This window comes from Protopterus annectens, chromosome 1.part2 (genome assembly GCF_019279795.1).
Source record: "Protopterus annectens isolate FY-2018-M chromosome 1.part2, PAN1.0, whole genome shotgun sequence".
Classification (NCBI taxonomy): domain Eukaryota; kingdom Metazoa; phylum Chordata; order Ceratodontiformes; family Protopteridae; genus Protopterus; species Protopterus annectens.
The window spans coordinates 812921353-812943909 of NC_056727.1; the positions used below are offsets into that span (position 1 = coordinate 812921353).

The 22557-nt window shown below is 37.0% G+C and overlaps 1 protein-coding gene across 3 annotated transcripts in view; it reads right to left on the reverse strand.

Moving 5' to 3' along the window:
* The window catches only part of LTBP1 (latent transforming growth factor beta binding protein 1), a 2555437-nt gene that overhangs the window by 1867652 nt on the left and 665228 nt on the right, over positions 1-22557 (reverse strand). For all 3 annotated transcript variants that reach the window (XM_044058988.1, XM_044058973.1, XM_044058980.1), the window contains exon 4: positions 19700-19866. In XM_044058988.1, coding sequence (XP_043914923.1) covers positions 19700-19866 — 167 coding nt within the window. The remainder of the gene's footprint in view (positions 1-19699; positions 19867-22557) is intronic.

Consider the following 22557-nt stretch of genomic DNA (forward strand, 5'->3'; position numbering starts at 1 on the left):
CTACCTGTAGATTAACACCCTGATGGAGAACGTTCATTCTCCAGTCAGGATGCAATCTACAGGTTGCCCATTCTCTAAAGGAGATTAAAGATGCACTTGGCTTCTAGCTGCTGTTTTTGAGGAAGCATTGCATTCCAGATTTCAAAACTGTTAAATACTTGCACTCTAAAAGTTTATTATTATTTTTTTTTGTTTTTTTCTCTGTGTCTCATTATACATTAGAGAAAGCTCCAAGTACTATAAAAATTCTGTGACAGCAGTGTTTACAGCTTTCAAAGCTGTAATACATTTCGTATTCTGCACTTTTTTCTTTTTCTAACTGGTGGTATATTGAACAAGCAAAGTCATATGTACAAACACTTATGGTTGGGTTTTTGTTATAATCAAATGGCTATAGGTTCTTGAAATGGATAGAAAGATTCAATTATCAAGCTGTTCTTTGCTCTGCTGTCAAGATGAAGATTTGAAATCCATTTGTCAAACACATAATGACTTAGTTATAATCAAAGACCCAGTCAGAGTCTTCTTTATCATAACTAAAATAAAACAAATGCAAGAAACATTGAATATGTTTTAGAATGAGAGTGCAGAAAAGAACGCTTCTGAAAATTATTTTTTCATCATGATACAAACAATAGCTTTAGCACAGTATCCCAAAAATGTGGACAAAACTTTGCCTAATATGATTTGGACTGCAGTATAACTACAAGCACAATATTATTTATTCTGATCAGTGTCAGTATATTGTAGTGTGTGAATGTGCGTGTGTGTGTGTGTGTGTGTGTGTGTGTGTGTGTGTGTGTGTGTGTGTGTGTGTGTGTGTGTCTGTGTATGTGTGCGCGTGCATACGTGTGAATGTGTGTGTGTGTGTGTGTGTGTGTGTGTGTGTGTGTGTGTGTGTGTGTGTGTGTGTGTGTATAGGTTCATAGACTGGTACTAGGCTATTGGCCCAAGGGCCTATACAAGCCTAGCCATAACAATTCTCTGGCTATTTCTTCCCACAGTATTTACTTCCCTGGACCCCTGTCTAGCAGGGCGATTGTCATGATTTCTGGGGTGAATTTCCTATCTCCCTTCCAATCATCAAGGTTCCTTTTGAAGAGGGTCAAGGAGGTGCTCTGCTTGATATGTATGGGCAGTCTATTCCAGAGTCTGGGGAGTCTCTGGGTCAAGAACCTATCCCTCCAGCATGTTTTGTTCATTGTGATGACAAGGTTTAGAACCCTGGAGTGTGTGGCTCTGAGGGATTGGGATTTCTTTAAGTGTAGCATGTTCAACAGTTCTGGGTTTGACATGGCCTTGTATGTTAAGCAGAGCTCGCCTCTGAGTAGATGATATGCGATAGAGTATAGCTAGAGTTTTTTTAGACAGTCAGCATATGGCATCTGCTTTAGGCCTGTGATTCTTTTAGTGAGGTATTTCTGCGGCCTTTCCAGTTGTTGCAGATTTCTTAAGAGGTACATACCAAATGGGGCATTGTATCCTATAATGGATCTAATGAGGGATGAGTACAGTGGGACAATGACCTCCTTTTTTCTGGATGAAAAGCCCTTTGTGATGAGGTGTGCCACATAGAAGGATTTCCTGACTGTTGTGGCGATGTGGTTATCGAAGGTGAGACCACTGTCCACCTGTGTCCTTAAGTCTCTTATCACACTTTTGGTGTTTAGTGTACTGCCACCTATGAAGTAATTCATGGGTACAAGTTTTTTCCCAAAGGGGATAACTATACATTTCTTGGCATTGAGCTTGAGCCCATGGCTTTGGTACCAAGCATCTGTTTATGTACGGCCCTTTTGTAGAATATCCACATCATTTGGGGATTCAATAATGGCTCCCAGTTTGCAGTCATCTGCAAACTTTGTTATCCAGAGTCCCTTAGTGTTGGCCTGTACTTCAGAGAAATAAATGCCAAACAAGTTCGGTCCCAGGACTGAACCCTAAGGTACTCCACTTGTCACTTGTCTCAAGCTGGATTTAGAGTCGGCTACTTTTACAGTGTGGGTTCTGTCAGCAAGCCATTTGACAACCCATCGAGTGACATAGGAATTAATGCCCAGCTTAGTAAGTTTATCTATGATTCCAGAGAGGGGGATGGTGTCAAAGGCATTGGTGAGGTCCAGATAGGCTGTGTGGACCACCTTACCTTCGTCCACAGCTCTGTAGACTGATTCGAAGAAGTCAATCAGGTTCAGGAGACAAGATCGGCCCTTCACGAAAAACTGGGTGGGGTCCAGTGTTTGAAGGTTGCCAATATCTATGCTTATTAAGTGCCATGAAAATACATTCCATGGCCTTGCAGATCAGGCTCGTCAGACTGATGGGGCAGTAGTTCCCAGGATCCAAGGTGGATTCCCCCTTGTGGAGTGGGATAACTGTAGCTGTGCACCACTCAGTGGGCATGAAGGCTGAGGTGAGGCTATGATTAAACATGACACTTAGGTGGGGTGCCAGGTCATTTTGTAGTTCATGTAGCACACAGCCCGGGATGTTGTCTGGTCCCATGGATGCTGTATTCTTAGCTTTGGAGAGTGCAGTTTTTACCTGTGTGGCTATTACCGGAATTTGGCAATCTTTCGGTATTGAGATGGGCCCTTTAGGGGGTGAGAGGGGGATGAAGTTGGCACTGAATCGATGTGCCAGGATATTGGCAATATCCTTAGGATCAGTATATTTAATGCCATTCTGTTGAAGCTCAGAACAGATCTGAGCATTGCCATTTAGATTCTTGACATAGTTATAGAATGCCTTGTGGCTGTCTTTGTAATCTTTGGCAATTTTATTTTCGTAACTAGCTTTGGAGGATTTTATAAGGGATTTCAGCTTCTTACTGAGGCTGGTAAGGGAGTTTTTTGCATCCTGGGATTTTCCTCTTTTCTGCAATAGTTTCTTCCTTTTGTTGTAAAGTTTGTTTATGGCAGGGGACCATCAGATTGGTTTTGTGTGTCTGTGTGTGTGTGTGTGTGTGTGTGTGTGTGTGTGTGTGTGTGTGTGTGTGTGTGTGTGTGTGTGTGTATATACATGTGTGTGTTTATGTGTGGATGTGGGGGAAGTTATTGGGACACACTTTTCAGAAAAAGGAATAGAACATAGTTTCATAGTATAACTAGTTCAGGTTTTGCATGTGAGTTAACAACCTGTACCTCAGATAACTATCACACCATTTCCATTTTTAACTGAACTGCTGTGTCTTTCAGTATACATAAACTCACTCCAAATAAAATGTCACTGCATTTTTGAAGTTTATACTTAGACAAAATGCACTACAGAGTTTGGTATAAAGTGTTTATTCCCAAGTGTGCAGCCTATGTTATTTTTCTTTGTTTTTCCTGACAGGTCATTTCACAACCAGTTACTGGTGCAGATCAGTCTTCTTCACAGGTGAAACCAAGAATGACTACCTATTCTATGGCCGGCCTCCTGCCAATAATTCATTTTATATGACTACAGCTGTTAGCATCTGCCATAAGGTCACTGACTGTATTCCAGCCAGGCCATATATTTATGCAGAAATGTCATTACCATATGTCTACTTACTAAGAAATTCTAGTTCCATATATTCATTTATATATCTAAAACTGGCATGCAAGAGAAGGAAGCAAAATGTCCAAAGCAAATGAAAAATACATTTATATATTCAACTTTAGCATCATGCTCATTTTAAAAAGACACTGTGTGCATTAAATTAAGAATGTTCTAAAGAGGTTGGCATAATGGTTAAGGTGTTTACATTACAAATACAAGGTACAGGGTTTGATTCTCAGATGAGGTAATTGGCTAGGCTTAAAATGGCCCATAAGGACTAGTACTAATCAATGAACCAATGAACCTATGTGGAGTACGGACGTGCCAGTGATATCCATCAAATGTTTTTTGCCTTTTGTGCAAATAGCTGGAAGTCTGATGTTCTCTAAAGCTAGTCATCAGACACCTGCAATAAGCCAAACAAATACTAGCAAGCAGTAGGACAGGTATTTCAAACAGTCTGTTCTCTGAAATGAATCAGCTGTGTTCAGTGACTTCTGCTTACAAGCCCACGGACAAAAAGAGGGAGAGGTTCTGAGCTTTGACAGATGCCAGAGGAAGGATGGTAAGGTACTCCTACCTGTACGCCAGTAAGGCAGTGTGTTGCGAACATTTTTACTGTTCTCAAAATGTCAAACCCCAAAATGTCACAATTCCAGAACAACAATAACAGAATACATTTCAGACAATTTTATTTTACTTTCTTATTTCATTTACTTTAGTAGTGTAGTGACGACCATGTTAGGATGATGACAGTCTAGCTTTGTTGTTATTTTTATTTTTAGTCAGTTTATTCTACTTTAGCTTAGACAATAAGAATTTACACTATTTTAATGGTAATACCATTTTCTTGCTGGCTAACCGTGGCCATTGTTTGATTGTACATATTTACTTACTTATTCTATTAATTTATTTATTTATTGTTCTTTTGTTTCTTACACCAATGATAACAGTTTTCATTTCAAGAATGTTACTTAGGTAGGCAGTATTGTTTTGAGGAGGTTCAGTGTGTGTGTGTGTGTGTGTGTGTGTGTGTGTGTGTGTGTGTGTGTGTGTGTGTGTATGTGCATGTTTGTGTGCGCACGTTTGAGTGTGCATTGCATGAGGTTACATTTTTAATCAACTAAGTCAATGGAAGATCCAGTCCATGTTTTAATTTTTTTATATTTTATTTTTTTCTTTTAAATTAAGTATCTATTTGGGTTTTGGTGTTTGAGGTGGGCTAGAGTGTTTTTGAGTTTTGAAGCTGCATTCTGTATGTACATTATGTGAAACTGTGGCTTATCTTCTTAATGAACTGTGTAAACATGGTGGGTTTAAAAGGTTTTAGTAGGAATGATGATAAGCCAAGGAAATGCACTTTTGATGATCCACCACGGATGCTAATAAATCTTCGGTGATGTGACAAGAACAGTAAACTGTATCAATACTGGAGCGCATCAGTTTTTGTCACACCCCTTTGTCTGAATACACTGTTAGGACAGACTGATAGGTGAATAGATAGATTAGATAGATAGATAGATAGATAGATAGATAGATAGATAGATAGATAGGGACAGTATTAAGGAGGGGATAGCATTAAAGATAGCAAGTCAGCAGGAAGAAACAACATTGCATGAAATAGCATACAAATAATAATTAATATATTACAATAATCACTACAAAGAGAGTTAAGTATAATAGTAGGTTAGATGCCATGTACAAGGGATAGCCAGTGAATACTTGGATTTTCCAACTTTGGCCAACTATCTGATGAGCTTAAGGTGAAATTTTGTATAATCTGCAAACATTACTCATTACCTATTATCTGCTTAACAGCTAGGAAGTAGGAGGGCTGAGAAAGACAGCCTCAGCTATCAGTTGGGACTAACACAGGAGAGTGCTACATAGCTGTAACATGCCAACAAATGCAAAACTATGCTTGTTACCCTGATGTGCAATGCCAACACACACAATAATAATACCTTAACAAGAATTGTTAGTTATATTATTTTAGTTTTCTAGCTGTCTTTAGAACAACAAATTTATTTAACATGTATTTTCCAGAATATATACAACATATACAGGTGACAATAATTAGTAATCAATATGTTAATGGTTCTTACAAATTCACAATAAATATAAATACATAGCAAACTGTAATGAATAATTTGACAATTATGCACATCAACTTCCACTGTTAGGTCACCAACTTGATAAAAATATGGAACTGTAACTCAATCTATAGAAATGCGTTCCCAGAATCACAGTTGGTCATATCTGCAGAACATTTGATGAGTAAACTGCTCTACAGAACTCAAGATGACTGAAGTTGAGCTTCTTTTCTTAATAAAGTTGTATAATAGAAGTGTGGCCTTTCACTGCCACTGTACAGAAGGAATAAGCTGCACTAGAATATGCAAACTAGTACCAAAAAATTCTGTTACAACCTCTTAAACTGCCATGAATCTAATGTAAACAGCTACTGCACATCAACCAATAATTAATTTTAAGCCATCTGCATTCATCCAATAGCTGCACATGTATATAAAAGGATTTTAAATTGATACCTTCTTAAAACTAGTCACCTCTATTTAAAAAGCACTGCAGAAGGTTCAGTACCATGACATGAAATGATTCATTTATAACTGGACAAGCCATATGAAAACAACACAGCATCTTTCCACTGGTATATGGATTCATTTATTCAGCTACACTTTCAAAGCTTTTAAGCATAAATAAATACATTTTTAGGCACAGGTAGTTAATGGAGGTATACCTGAAAAATTATACTAAACAATTCTTGCGCTGATGAGTATAACAGCTTAAATGAAAACATTTAATCTTACCTTGACTATGACAAGTCAAGACACAAGTTAGTCCTCTAAGGCTAAATTGTGTTTTGGTTCAACTTAAACTGCAGAAAATAAAGTCATTGCATTTTGGGATCAGACTTTGCACCTTAACACAGGATTATACTTCTCTGTTTCTGAAACTGCTGTCTTGGCTAAAGTATAGCCGTCTGGATTTACCTGTCAGAAAGAAGCGAGTAGTTGTTGACTGTATCACAGTAGTAAATGACTAACATACAAACATTTACATCTTTTGTCATATAACAGTGAATGTCTCAGCAAACGGATCGAATGATGCCATAGTCAAAGTGTGTTTCATATATCTCAACTAAGTAAAGATGGCAGTTTTTTCCTTTAGCACATAAACACCACTATTTAACCAAAGAACTGGGTTTAAACATGACAGCACTCAGAATGGTCACAGGACAAAAACAGCAAAGCAGAACCATTTCTAACATTGTTAAATATAAACTAAAGAGAAGAAAAGGAAGCAAAGGTGGGGTGCCCTGCTTTTCCTCTCGACTACATGAAATTGCACAAAATCTCATGTTTACTATTATGATGTAATGCTATATAGAGAAAGGTATTCCATAAGGTACTGTACTGAATCTGGTAGGCAAGGTTAAAATGGCTGAGATAAAGCAATAAGGGATATGCTGCCCTTTGACTCCCATGCCAATGAAAATTACCAAAACTATACACACAGGAAACAGGCTAAGGAAGAAATCAGTACATCCAATCGGGTCTATATTACATGGTTGAAAGCTAATAACAGTGAACGAACACAACTTCGAAAAGACCGGAAATCAAAGTTGCAGTTGTGGGGAGCTGCACCCCCACACCCCCTGCTAAATATATACCAACTCTGAGATTGCACTACAGTGAGGAAAGGGCAAATACCCCTATCTACACTGTAGTGCGACCCCACAATAATAACTTTGAGTTCCGGTGTTTTCAAAGTTGTGGTCATTCGCTATTATTAGCTTTTAACCACGTGATATAGACCCCATCCAATCAGTATAGAAGGCAAGGAATGCAAAGAGAGAGAGGGAGAGATTTAGTTAACAAGGCAACCAGATAATATGCAAGGAATGTGCAGCATTTCAATATGTTAAACACTTGGGAAACATGACAAATATTAACACGCAAAATACAGACTGAATGATGAGGAAGGGAAATGTCTGCAAGAAATGTGCTGCTCTCATCATTAGCTACAATAGTTAATAAGAGCAAGTGCTATCAATTTAACACAGCTGGAAAATGGCACACTGTACACAAAGCAACAATACACTTTATGAATAAAAGGCGCTTACTGAGTGCCTCAGCTGGGTACGTTTGTTAAACAAGGCATGCAGACGTACTAATTAAAATTCTTATAAGCCTGATCTTTTCTAGGAAATTGCAGTAAAACACCGCTTCCTCCATGCAAAATTGTAAATAATCTTATCAGCAGCTGTTATTAGTATTAGGATTTGCCAAAATCATTGATCAAAAAATGATATTTAGTTATATAACCATTGTAACTTTCATCCTGGAAAGGTCAGCAAACAAACTTTACATAAAGGTAGCTTTTCAATAAAAAGCCGACATGAGTTACTGCTACTAAGTCAAGATACTCAACCAAGGGGAAACTTTACTCCATAATCTTTGACAGTGTTTCATCCTTAACATTTTTAAGAGAGATCACACAAAAACTGTACTATTTCACCTGAGTTGCCTTTGTCTTTCAAGTTCTGAATGATAAAAGTTGTGCGTCTTTGGAAGGTCCTCACAAAGAAACAAACTTCAGTATGTATACAGTGCACACTTGATAGCTGATAGAAGTATTAAACACAACACAGAAAAGGATAAAGCTAAGGGGAAACAAAAACGACATACACACTGATTTGGCTTTAGGAAATATAAATTAGTGCACAGTGAGTTGTGAACAAGCCTGAATGTAGACCGTTATTGAAAAAATGATTTATATTCACTCTGTAAATATCCCCAGAGGGTGATTCATTTACAAAGTTGTGAAATGCTCATCACTAATAAATCAAAAATTATCTTGGGTACTATGAAGCTCTATGCCAAAAAAATGCAGTGATACACTAGTAAGTATAACAGTATACAGACTGTGTGTGTGTGTGTGTGTGTGTGTGTGTGTGTTTGTGTGTGTGTGTGTGTGTGTGTGTGTGTGAGAGACAGAGAGAGACACACACACATATAATTTCATAACATATTAATTACTAACATATTTTGCTGTCTTACATTTAGAATACAAATATAAATTATGTTGTGCTTCAGACATGTATTTCTATGAAAGATAATTACAGAATAATGCAAAATATTAAATTACGTCACCTTAAAAGGAAAACAAAAATAAAAATTTCAGACACCAGATGTTAAGAAGACAAAACTACAGAAAGCAGCACCTGTCACAGCTTAACAACCATGCATGATCTCATACTGTTTTGTCTTCACCTCTCCCTCGCTGACCATTTTAATCAACTGTATCCCAAATGGCTCAAACAAAACTGTTATATTTTCAAACGCTGCCCATCAAACTCACTAATGAGGATGAATCTAGCATGAAAAAACCTATACCAAAAATGAAACAACTGGATTCTATCTCAGCCAAAGCAGATATCAAGTATTCAGATGCTTTAAGCACCTCATCCGAGGTGTACAAGTGTTCAAATATGTACACATGAAGAACTGCTTTTAGAACTAGTATTTTAACTCTGATAAGTGCAAAATAATGTAATCTGAATGGACTATAAATCTTATCCCTCCCAAATAACTTTGGGGGTGCTCCAGATCAATTCACACAGCAGAAGCAGACTGCCACTGCCATATATTTTCATTTTGGAAAGACAGATGTTCTGGTTGATACAGATGTATTACTTAAGAGGTAAAGAAACAGACAGAGGGCAGGATTCTTAGGCAAGTCACATTGTATGCAGTGTTCATTTGCATCAGAATCAGCAAAATCCAGACTAGCACAGACTAGTGGAGATTAACATTCACAAATTGCAGTCCACTTCAGACAGCCTAAATGCACAACACAAGACCTGTGCCAAGGACTACCTAATGACATACAAATGAGAAGGGGCTGGTCCTAATGACAGCAATATGCTAACAAGGTAAAATAATCGCAATTCATAGCTGACTAAAGAAGGAATTGGACTGCTCTGGTAAACCTGACTATAAAAGGCAAAGTTTGCCTAAAATGTTGTCACTGCATGTAACAAGACTGCTCAGACATTCAGCAGCTATCATGCAGTAGCACTACTTATTTATTACTTATTTACTACTTATTTATTACTTATTTACTACTTATTTACTATTTATTACTTATTTATTACTTATTTACTACTTATTTATTACTTATTTACTACTTATTTATTACTTATTACTTATTTACTACTTATTTATTACTTACTTATTACTTTATTGTTTATTTACTACTTATTTACTACTTATTTATTACTTATTTACTACTTATTTATTACTTATTACTTATTTACTACTTATTTATTACTTACTTATTACTTTATTATTTATTTATTACTTATTTACTACTTATTTATTACTTATTTACTACTTATTTATTACTTATTACTTATTTACTACTTATTTATTACTTATTTATTACTTATTTACTTCTTATTTATTACTTATTTACTACTTATTTATTACTTATTACTTATTTACTACTTAATTATTACTTACTTATTACTTTATTATTTATTTACTACTTATTTACTACTTATTTATTACTTATGTACTACTTATTTATTACTTATTACTTATTTACTACTTATTTATTACTTATTTATTACTTATTTATTATTTATTTACTACTTATTTACTACTTATTTATTACTTATTTATTACTTACTACTTATTTATTACTTATTTACTACTTATTTATTACTTATTTATTTGTCATTTGTTAACCGGGTTAGTCTGGCTGGGTGGATACCCTTTTTCAGCAGAGACCCGAGGAGAAAAGCTCCAGATAACATAGAAAAAAATTAGTTACAACTAGTTACACTAGTTTAGTTACAATAAACTACAGTTCTTTGCACTGTTGCTTCCCATACGTATGTGTGAGGTGTGATCTAGCATCAATACAAGCAATACCAGCAGCAGCTGACTTATCACAATTACTCTGATCAAACATTTTTTGAGTTGATAAGAAGATGTCACTGGTCTGGGTTGATGTGTGTTACCTACACAGAATCACTTGGAATACATGGCTTGCATGTACCTGTGGAGACTAAGACATGTGTAGCACTTTCTGTCCTAATGACAAGGACCTTTCGGGGACCAAATGGGTATACACTGACACTTTGTAACCTTCCTCCTCTAGGGTATTTAACAGGTTCCTTCATATAATGCTTCTAAATCTGGAGGACTATATTTGGCTTCTTAGTACACAACAGGAACAAGCTAACTCTGTGGGTCCCTTGTAAAACATTGTCCTCATCCCTGAAGTACTAGATGTCACCTGGTTCACATTTGCAGAGGTTTGTGAACATGAAGGCTACAATTTCATGAAATGACAGGTGGTAAGTTACATGCATAGGATCATAGTGAATGTGTCCATACAGCAGTCATGCAGGTCACGATTAACCTGTATGACACATATCTCAGCTACATGGCCACTTCCTGCATGCTGAAATCCCACAGTGACATCTAGTTGTTGAGACTGATGTTAAAATATATGTTTACGTTTGTAGTGTGCCGCATGTAGTAACCACCCCACACATGTGCTCATAGACTATTCCTTATGATGATGGATACCCACTGGAGTTCTGACTTATGACATCCATACAGCATCTACAGAGTGTGGCCCAACACAAGTACAACACTGCACATCCAAAAAAAACCCCACACAATATTGTACAGCTAGTGCTCGGTCTACTCCAATCAAACTCCTGCTGCATTGACAGATCTAAAGGAGGGCTCCAGTATGATCCTGACATTCCTTTACAATGTTACAAGATCCATAATATGGTGGTGAGGAGACAGACTGGGCCACCTCATGTGGTATTATGGCCAAATCACACATGTACACAGTCAGCAGGGACGGTGCATTAAAAGATTCAAAAATTCAAAGAAACTTTATTGTCATTTAGGACCAAACAAGTGCAGCCTAAATGAAATTACAAATGTCAGCTCAAAAGAGAAATGCAATGCAAATAATGCAGATACAATGGTATCAAAGAATAACATAAGAAAGAAAATAACAACACGTATGACATGAAAGAGGTAGTTCACATTACATAAACACATTCAATGCCTATTATCCAGTGATAAATAATAAATAAATACCCACCACCAAACTCCTACACTGTTAAGATAGAGAATAAATAGAGACTAGTGAAAATCAGCTGTTTAGTTACCATATTACACTTGTTAACCTTAGACGTGACTCAGTATAACCATCATATTGCATAATAATAATGCTGGCAGTAATTGCTCAGAGCAGCAAGATTAAATGAAAAAAAGAGGCTTCCGTGTATCAGATATTATGGTAATGAGAGTGTGGTACCATAGCAATGACTGGCAGCTACACCCCCTACCCATAGTAACACATGCAGTACATGGCAGCCCAGGTGAAGCAGCAATGTCTTTATCAGATGTGTAGGCCATGACGGGCAAGCAGTGACAGTGTGATGTCATATAAATCAAATATGATCCATGCTGTGAAAATATCAAAACATCAGGCTATGCTGTTGAGTGCATGGTCAGCTCATACCATCATATACACCACAGAAGAGGGCAAGTGGAGTTTGTCAAAGTTGTCATTATGTTCACAGGTGACTATGGACACATTAACAAATCTTTTTACACACACTAAATGGGGATTACAGCAATCTGAGATGGCAGTTTCAAGGTGAGGGATATTCTGCATCATACAAAATTTCCCTGTACAATGGAGAGGAGGTCCAATTATAGGATTTGTGATCATTGCCTGATACAGGAGAAGGAGTGCCAAAATGCTGGGTGTTCTGTGATACACAATTTCCTAATGTAATCTGTTTGAGATATTACTGTGTGGCTGTGATCTGTAGTCACTACACTGACTTGTTGCACTATGACAGGTGGTCCACACTCACAAGAAATGTGTGTGATTGCAGGACTGTGAAGTAGATGAGGCCCACTCATAGGGTGTCCTGTCAATGCAAGGTGAATATCAAGGTATAGTGTGGCACATTTCCAAATGCAGATGAGAAATGTGACTCTTTGACAGGCCTCCAACATGGTCACGACTGGTATGTACCACCCTCTATCCTCAGATAAGACTACCATTAAAAGCAAAGATGGTGGCCTTGGAAATGTACCACATGGAGTAGGATATGGTAGCAGTGTGTGTCACCACAGACCTCATCAGACCAATCATTACTCATTCCTGACCACCATGTCCTCACAAATACTATGCAATACAGCATACATCTGCTACATTGGCCAGTATGTTTAAAAACTCTCTAAAAGTCCACCTCATGAATAAATGGATATGCCCATGCATCACATAACATTTAAACATATCTCTTGTGACCACGATTTCTGTTCTCACTGTCTGATATATATATTATATTGTATATCTGTTTGACTGTATAACAATTATTTCAATCTGCTGAACTTTATTGTGAACTGTACATAATCTATATCTGAACATTTGATGTGCTGAACTTATACATTGTACATAATATATGTCTGAACATTTGACGTGTAAACTTATTGTAATGTGCTGAACTTATCAGAAATTGTACATAATCTATGTCTGAACATTTGATGTGTGAACTTATTATAAACTGGAATTAAAATGTATGGAGCTTTTCTCCCTGGGCCTCCACTGTAAATGGACCTGTGTCCATTCGGACTATCCCGGTAAACAAATGTAAAATAAAATAAAAAATAAAATAAAAATGTTGGCCCAGGTTGCACTGGAGTGTGTCTAGATTATACCGTGAAACATCTGCTGATTGATCATCAGTACTGTCCACATGGCGGGGCTACCTGTAACACATTATGGCAAGGCTGTGAAATAGTGGCCATATGCACTATAGATGCAGCATAAATATCGGCTGTCACATAGGAAGCACAAGTGATGGTTGGAGCCATGGAGGACCCCTCCCCTACTGTGTATTTTAAGTGCTCCCACTTTATAGCCTTGAAATAGCGTGACATCCACAAATGTCCAAGTCTCTAGCACGAGCTATCAATCATAAGTGAGTGAGGTCACAGCTTCAACCTGTACTGAGGTTGGATGCATACCTAGGATAGAGACCGACAGTACCACTGGGTCATCAGACTGTAACTCAATTATCTGTGTCGCTTTACCATCTTTGATTCTGCTGTAAGTGCCAACTTTAGGCTGCCATTGTTCTCCAGGCTCTAAAGGTGTCATCACATATTCTGCTGTGTCATTTGTGTCATATAATCTTTGTGTATCTACCAACCAAATCTATCCAGCGTACGGAAGAAAGCAGTGCATACCTAGTAACTGAACAGGGTCACTCATTTAGAAAACCATCTACCACAAGCAATGAAACTCTCATGTGCCATAGATTTTGATCCCATTTCAAAGGACATTACAGGATATCTGACCACAACAGTGCTAATGTATAACAGGCACAGCTGGGTATCATTAAAAAAATGCAAGTATCACATACAAAGTCCATCCTGTGAGGTTCCTTGTATGAAAGGTTTTAGATGGAATAATACACACAGGTCTAACTAAATGTACTGCTTAATGACTGCATTTTATGGTTATTTTTAATGAATTGTTTTACTGATATACATTTCTTTAGTGAAATAAAACATTACTAACATTATTTATTGTTCTATATGGATTTAAGTTGTGTAATGCTATGTGACACACCAGTGTGAATACCTTAATGTTATGACATTAATTTTTCAGCACTTAAATAAAACATGCTATTAAGTCAGAACAGTTACACTTTATATGAGGGAATGTGCCTTTTTTGATATTAGTTTTTTGCCAAATAAAGTCAAAGCTTTAAAAAAATAAAAAAGTGTATCCCCGTGCAACGGTTAGGTAGAGCAGCTACCATAACTAAGCATCAGCATCATCTGTGACTGTCAAGGGTTTAATAAGCAGTAAATGTGAAAATCTGTTGAGTCAAAGTGCCCTTAGCAACTATCGAAAAAACAAGGATGTCTAATCTCAGTTTGTTTACACAACCAAGTAAAAGTCTTTTGTGCTGCTAGCTCCATATCGCCACACTAGGCTTTGTTGCAAAAAACTATTCAGGTAAATCCTCTGACTGCATGTTATAAGCAGAGGAATAATGAAAGTTTGCCTACTTGCCTCCTCGTTTCTCTTTACAGGGAAAGATAAGGAGTGATGCACTGAAAGGGGAGGGACATTCTTGTGGCCTAGGTGGAGATTGAAGTTATAAAATATCAGCTAGACAAGGCAAATGAGTATGATGTGTGCATTGTTACCACCTGGGGGGACATACCTAGAACCATGCCCTATAACTTGCAATGGCCTTCTAAGGAATACCAGAACATGAATGAGACAATGTTTCCTTGCAACTGTGAATCCATCCTCTGTGGGCTTGGCAGTGGCTTCCGACTCACTTTTCTCCAGCATCCTCTCATCATGGGGTGGACCAAGTATTGAACACAACCTGAAAGTATTAAATAGTGGGGCTGAAGCAGTGTGAACTGCAGTACACAAGAGAGATTAGGCTTAGGTGAACCATGCTACAGAGAACTAGAAACTCCAAACAGATTAATGTTAATCCGATGCCAAAATAAAAAAAAAAAAGAGAGAGAGAGAGAAAGAAAACAAAATAACAAGTTGACAGCTGGGAACACTATTATGAAAGGAACATGTGAACATGTGTAAGAGAATGGTAGCATACCAAGGGCAATGCAAGGTAACGTAACACTCCACATTTAAAGACCTGAAATGAAAAGACCAGCTACATCTCTAACATTAGTGTGCACAGTACTGTCATTCAGAAAATTAATACGTCATCATGTTATTAGCATAATGCAAGTTTGCAAGTCACTCTGATGACCATACCACAGGGTACACAAGTGTGCACAGTTTAGATATGTGAGTGTGCACTATGTTTTTGAATACATGGAGTATTTTTCTAATTAAATGTATAAAGAATACGTTCATAAATCCTGTGTTTTACATAACATTTTCCATACATTAAACAAAGCTTGAATAATGTCAGCTATGAATTTAATCGTATTCGTATCATCTTAAAACTGGAAGCTGACTCAGTTTTACATCATTATAAACACAATTGCATGAAAATGAAAGTCTGTATACTTGAATAAATCAACTGTGTTCATAAATTTTCATCACCAATCTTAAATGAAATAAACAACCCTATATTACAATAACTGGAATTGCTCCAATGAAAAGAAGTACAGTGTGGTGTGTGTGTGTGTGTGTGTGTGTGTGTGTGTGTGTGTGTGTGTGCCTGTGTTTTCACATGCATGTGTGCATATCTGTATAATTTTTTGTGATGTGGGAGGCAACAGGGAAACAAGTATTGTTACATCATATGCATCACTGGAGAGCTGGTTTTATTTGTGCTTTTATATATTAAATACAACAATAAATAAATAAATAAATAAATAAATAAATAAATAAATAAATAAATAAATAAAATAGGCAAATACTGAGCCAGATAAACTAAAATGTTAAAAGCAAACAAAACAAGCTTATGAAACAACAGACGTGCACTTTAATTAATTATAAAAACAAGAAAAAATTGGAAATACTGGTTCATTAGGTTAAAATGAAAGAACAGTTAAAACACACATTAAATACATTCAGTTTAAATCACATGATCCATACTAAAACACTTATTGGCTAAACTCATCACCTGTGCTGTTTTAATTCAAGCACGGATTTAATACTGGCAGCTCCCTTCAACCCTGGATACACATTAGCACATAACAGATTTATTCATTTATATTCAGCATTTTCTGAGTATATTATCAGATCTCTCCCCTGTAGACCATTCCATCACAATTTGCACAACTGCAACATTCAAATAGTGCATTTCACCTTTATCACTAATATGTTTCAATAATACATTTGTGGTAGCATATCTCCTTATATTTGACAAATGATCACATATATGGTTCTTTAATTTATGATTAGATTCTCCTACAAAGTAAATTGAGCAAATCATACATACAGCAAGATAAATCATGCTTTTAGAATCACAATCGTCAAATGTACTTAAATAATATTTTGTACGAGTAACAAGGTATACAAATATCGTCTTTGTATATAAACGTATGAAAAGAATACTGTGTAAATGCAGCCATCCCTATTCTTTGACTATATCTCATATTATTTTTAATAATTTTTGTTCTGTGTAACAATGTTTCTGATTTAAATTGTGTTGTTCCATTATAATAGTTGCAGAATTTAACACGTCTATACTATGCAAGCTATGCTGTCTCTTAATAATTGAATGAACATTGATGGTATACTCCTATGCGTCAGTAATACCCTAGCTGATTGGCAATTACTAAACTTGCCTAGGTAATCATATTCCATTGAAAAAAATGATTTACCTTTATTTAAACAATCAACTTCAACATGGGCTTTCTGTTTAGTAAAATACCATGCTTACAAACTCTAACACTAAGCTCTTTACCAGATCAGTTGACTGACTTTTCAAAATTTTATCATTAGTATCTAACGTACCAGATGAAACATTTACCCGTTTACAACATTAGAAAATGTGAAAGGGGATGTATACTCGTTTTATGTAGTTATGCATGTTTTACCTTTTCTATACATTATCACACAAATAGGACATTTTAAATTTAAAAAATTCAGCTGAGTTAATAAAGCTGATAAATATATCCAGTTAATCTAAACTACCACCTCACAACATAAAAATGTCAACCATGAACCTTCTATGAAATAATTCATAATTTAAGAAACTACTCACGTGGGGGTTGGGGGTTGGCATAATAGTTAAAGTGTTTATCTCACAGGCACAAGCTGTAGGATTTGATTCTTACCTTTAGTCACTGTCTGGTTATTCACTATGCATGTAATAGTTTGCATTCTGATCGCATAGTATTTACCTATGTGCATTTAAGTCGTTGTCAGGCCCCAGTGGCCTAATGGACAAGGCATCGGCCTCTTAAGCCAGGGATTGTGGGATCAATTCCCATCAGGGGTGATGTAATCTCAAGACTTCCATTGTGGTGCATGTGATGCATATATATTTGCAGTCACTGGGTTTACATAGCTTACTGTTCAATTCTAGCCAGGGGTAACATTCTGTGAATGTATTGACATCACATAAAACAACACTGCATGACATTATTATTCCGCAGTTGGGGGATGGCATAATGGTTAAGTTATTTACCTCACAGACATAAATAGGGTTTGCTTCTCACCTTTGAAGGAAATTGGCTAGGCTTAAAATGACCCAAAAGGGCAGCTAGCCTAGTAATTACCTATGAAAATCCATATTCCTGCTCCAGTATAGTCATAACTATGTCAGCGTTAAGTGTCTACTGCTGCACACATAGCCACTCCTTGTTTCTGAAGATAAGTAATAATCTTGAAATACATTATTATTTAAAATAATATATAACAATTCACATATAAGCATTTATTATAGAATTTAATGGTTTACCTACGTGATTGCAACAATCATTTTTTCACCTCACTGTTCATCATACATTACATACCAGAAACATTGAACCAAAACCTCTTAAAATGCATAAAAAATATTTCTTGTAGGGGTGAACTCCCTCTGCACCCCCATACTGCCCAACATTATATATACTAATTCCATGGTTTCACCACAGTGAAGAAAAGTGAACCCCACCCTGAAACAGTGCAGAGACAGCTCACACGATTCAGTGCATTGTGTCAAAACTTATCAAAACATTAAATTCTCAAACTTCATGTGCTCAACCACCACTGCAGAGCAAATACATAGGTAAGCCAAATTTTATGGAGGGGGATTTATTAGCATAAGTGTTTACTTACACAATCTATTTTGAAATCATTAGGAATGACTATAAATAATGAATCTACAAGTGTGACAAAGATATATGGTACAGGCTTGTTTTCAATATGCTTTATCTCTCTCTCTCTCTCTCTATATATATATATATATATATATATATATATATATATATATATATACAGAGAGAGAGAGAGAGAGAGATATGGTGCCCCTATGTTAGACCAAATGTATGTTTATTTGCCAAATGTCAGAGGGTGTGATTTAATGTTGATGTTACAGATGACCAAACATTGGATATGTTGATGTTATGGAATTTCAATACAGGTAAGTGGAGTTGGGGGGGGGGGGTAACAGCGTGTTTGTTAAGGTTAGGATAAAGGATGAGTGAAGGATGGTTGTTGTGTGTTTGTGTGCAAGTTTGTGTATTTCAGGTTAAGGGTTAGGCTAGGGGATAGATGTAGTACTGTTTGTGTTTGTTTGTGAATGTTTGTATGTCTGTCTGTCTTGTGTAGTGGCATTGTTATGGGAAGGTTTTAGTGATGTTAAGGTGTAGGGTTAGGGCTGGGAGAAGGGGCAACATTCAGGTTAGGGTTAGCTCCCATTACTAACATAGTGCAGGTGGTGGAGCACTTTCTTCAGGGGGTGGTGCCTCTTGCATCCCAATCTGGTAAAGTGCTCTGTTAATTTATTATTCTCATTTTAGGTTAACCAAAGGTTAGATAACAAGACAATGCTAGCTTTTCACCCAAAATCTAAACATAAAATCAAATCCCAAGTATTTCTGTTGAGCAATTTCTCCATGACTCAATTACATTTTAGTTGAAGCTTTTGAGTAAAGGTGTAAAATAATTATTCTTCACTCGTCTGCTCATATCTCTCATATAACTGCATAAATACCAATGTGTTACAGCTCTTTCATAACTCCATGACAATTTGTAACTGTATTATAATATTACAGTCCTACATATTAAGACTCAACAAATACAGTGTTAAAAGTATAAAAATACATAAGACTGCCACCTTAAGAATTCATGGACTCCAAAAGATGTCTCAGTCACTATATGTTGTACAAGAAAGGCAGAATTAATCACTTTGCGTACACCATTGTCTCTGCCTTAGTGGAAGAGTATATTACAATAGCACAGTGTCTATCACTGAGGACAGTAACAGACATTCAACGACTGCATCCATGAAATGTCCCACTAATAAAATCTTTACATTTCTTTATTTATTCGTAGAATGTAGAACTCAAGTAAATACAGCAGGTAACTCTGGGTCCCACAATTGAAACAGGCAAAAATAACAGGACTGCTAAAGAAAAGACTGCTATAAAATGTTTGCACGTACCTAGAAATGGTGCTGGAATATGTCCATGGTCTATACTTAGAGGTAAGGATCCTTCGGTGGCATGCCCTCCATATACCTTCTGAGATGGGTGGTATTTAGGTTTAATGACATATTGCTGGCCATTTTGAAAACTCATTGCTAGTGGCTGCGATGATAGGGGCAGCAATCTGTTGAAGAAAAGACATATAACATTTAAATAATTATATTGCAACCATTTCAAAACATGTGGATTCACTGTGCATTAAATAACAATCAATAAGAGGCTCAGCGACCTACATCTAATATATTTTATATTTCTGTTACCCAAAAATAGACAGAATAATGAGTGCAAAAGCCTGAGAATATCCCGTGTCTAGAGTACAGATGCTATGCAGTGGGTGCCATAAGCCTTGTATTAGCCTTTGTGTAATATAAGGGAAGATACGTAGGATGTATGAGGAGGACTCTTCTAACAATCCCCTTTACTACATGCTACAGATCTCAGTAATAAGAGCAGACAACTCTTTCCTTGTTAGACATTCAAAGACACAATTCAAGTTAATTCCCTTTTGTGGCTTACTTTAATATCCTTAATAGCCTGCTCTCCCTGTATGGCTCGTAGGGTAGCTACAAAAACATTTTAGTAACAAATTGTCCAGCTCAGGACATTTAAATTCCTTCAGAAAGAAAGGGCAGGATACCGAGTTAAAGGTTTTGCTTAAATCCACAAAGCCTGATACTGTGAGATCTCATTTTTCCATACTACAACAGACGTGTGAGTGAGATTACAGTAGTAGATATAAATGTAGTCTCTTCAAAATACTTACTAAAAGGAATTTTGTAACTCATGATCATACAGCTAAATAAGTAGATGGGTGAGAGCTGCTTTCTATACCATTTTGTTAAGAAGTAGCAGTAAAAAGATGGCACAGACTGAAGGTTGTAGGAGTTTTTCTTTTTTTTTTTTTTTTTGCTATGTGCTTTTCCTAATTCACTTGTCAAAACTTAAGCCTCTCCCTGTTAGCTATCCCCTTTCCTGGGTACTGTCTAGTGAAGGGGGAGATGGTCAGAGACAACCATCACACAGGCAACCTAAGAAGTGGTCTGTACCATCACCAGCATCTCAGAAGTGAAAGTATTTTCACTTAGACCTGTCCTCTTTTCTGAGCCGGGGACTGACCACTGCATCACCGTAAGAGCTACAATGCCCTCCCCAGTACAGGTGCACACCCTCGTGCACTCACAATGACAGCTTCACCTGAAGTGGCAAGGTGGCTGAATGACTGCCCTTGGGTCCACTTGTAACAGTACTGTCCCTCCTCTGATTAACTGTAACACTGGGGAACCATGGATTACAGATTTCTATCTCAGGATGGATATGCATGCCATCACTCCCTATCAAGTGTTATAGCTTCTAATCGATTGCCTGGGCTATAATCAGGCCTTTATCCATCTGTGGCACTGGAGCTGGACCCAGAGGTCATAGCAGTCCGTAATGACATGAAGACTGGAACAAAAAAGGACAGATGTGAAAGACAAGAGTGACAATGGATTGAAAGAGGTGAGATTTTATGAATTTTGTATAAATTCCATCAGCACTAGCTTAAATAACTGAGGACAGGGCCCTTGTTAGTAACAACAAGATATACGGTTTGTACTGACAGATAAAAAAAGGTATGCTGAAACATGGCTGCCATGTGAAAACATTGACTGACGGTTTGCAAAAGATGGTCTTAGAGCTATCAAACTTTGTGGTAGCTATGGCTGGATCACTGCAGACTGTCAGCTATTTGGGTGATAATAAGATTAGGGCAACTAGTTTTATTCATATGATTGTTGAGATCACTTCAAAAGCAGTGTTAGATTTCTAACGTGTTGTAATTGTGTCTGATTGTGGGACAGCTTTGTCTTGGCTGCAAAGCGTTTTACACTTATTTGTGTGTTTAGAATATGAATTCCAATCATTACTTGTGCTATGTTGCTTGCACTGGTTCCAGGCTTTGTTTCTTTGTATAAAGAGGGTATTTATGCTTCTGGAGCATTTCTCCCCGGGCCTCTGCTGAAAACAGGATCTGTGGAACCTAGTCAGACTTTCCCGGTCAACAAATGTTAAATAAATAAAATAAAAATAAATAAAATAAAAAATAAAATATTTACTTGAATATCTGTCTACCAACATATTTACTGTATGTTTTTCGGGCTAGTTACTCCTGCTGGGCCTATGACCTATTTTCAGGGGATACTTGAACTAATATTCATACTGATTGTGGCAGATTTGGCACGGGCATTGAATCTTCCTACCTCTTTTCATATGTCTTCCACTTCTGGCATGAAGGAGGCTGGGAAAGAGATTGCAATAGCAGAGGAGGCGCCTCGCTGTGTTACAATGTGGTGGCTCTTAAGTAATCAACCAAGTAATCAGAAGTTGTCATCATATTAAAAGAAGCAAAACTGGAGAAACTGGGAAAAGAACACTGAAAACATCCAGATGCAAGTGGTGAATCTGGGTGTTTCCACACTCAAAGCAACAGTAGACTACAGAAAACTCTAATGGATAACTCACTGTGGAGTGACAACTCTGAGCGCTTGGGTGCTGAATAACTGAGTATGGTGGCCTCTGAGTGAGATGTTGAAGAACTGGAGAGTACTGTTGGTGGTAATGCTGAGATGAAGACTTCTCTGATTTCCAATCCTTTTGTTGGTGAGTCTATTCAGAAACAAGCTTCATATGCAGCAGTGATGGAACAGAATATGTGGCAAATGGCCATGCCCAACAAGAGAAAGTGTCTTATGAGGCTATTGTTTGCATGTAAGAGACTAAAACAACAGGCATGGCTTTTAAGTGAACATTCTGCAAGCACTCAATTTGCTCCCTTTGC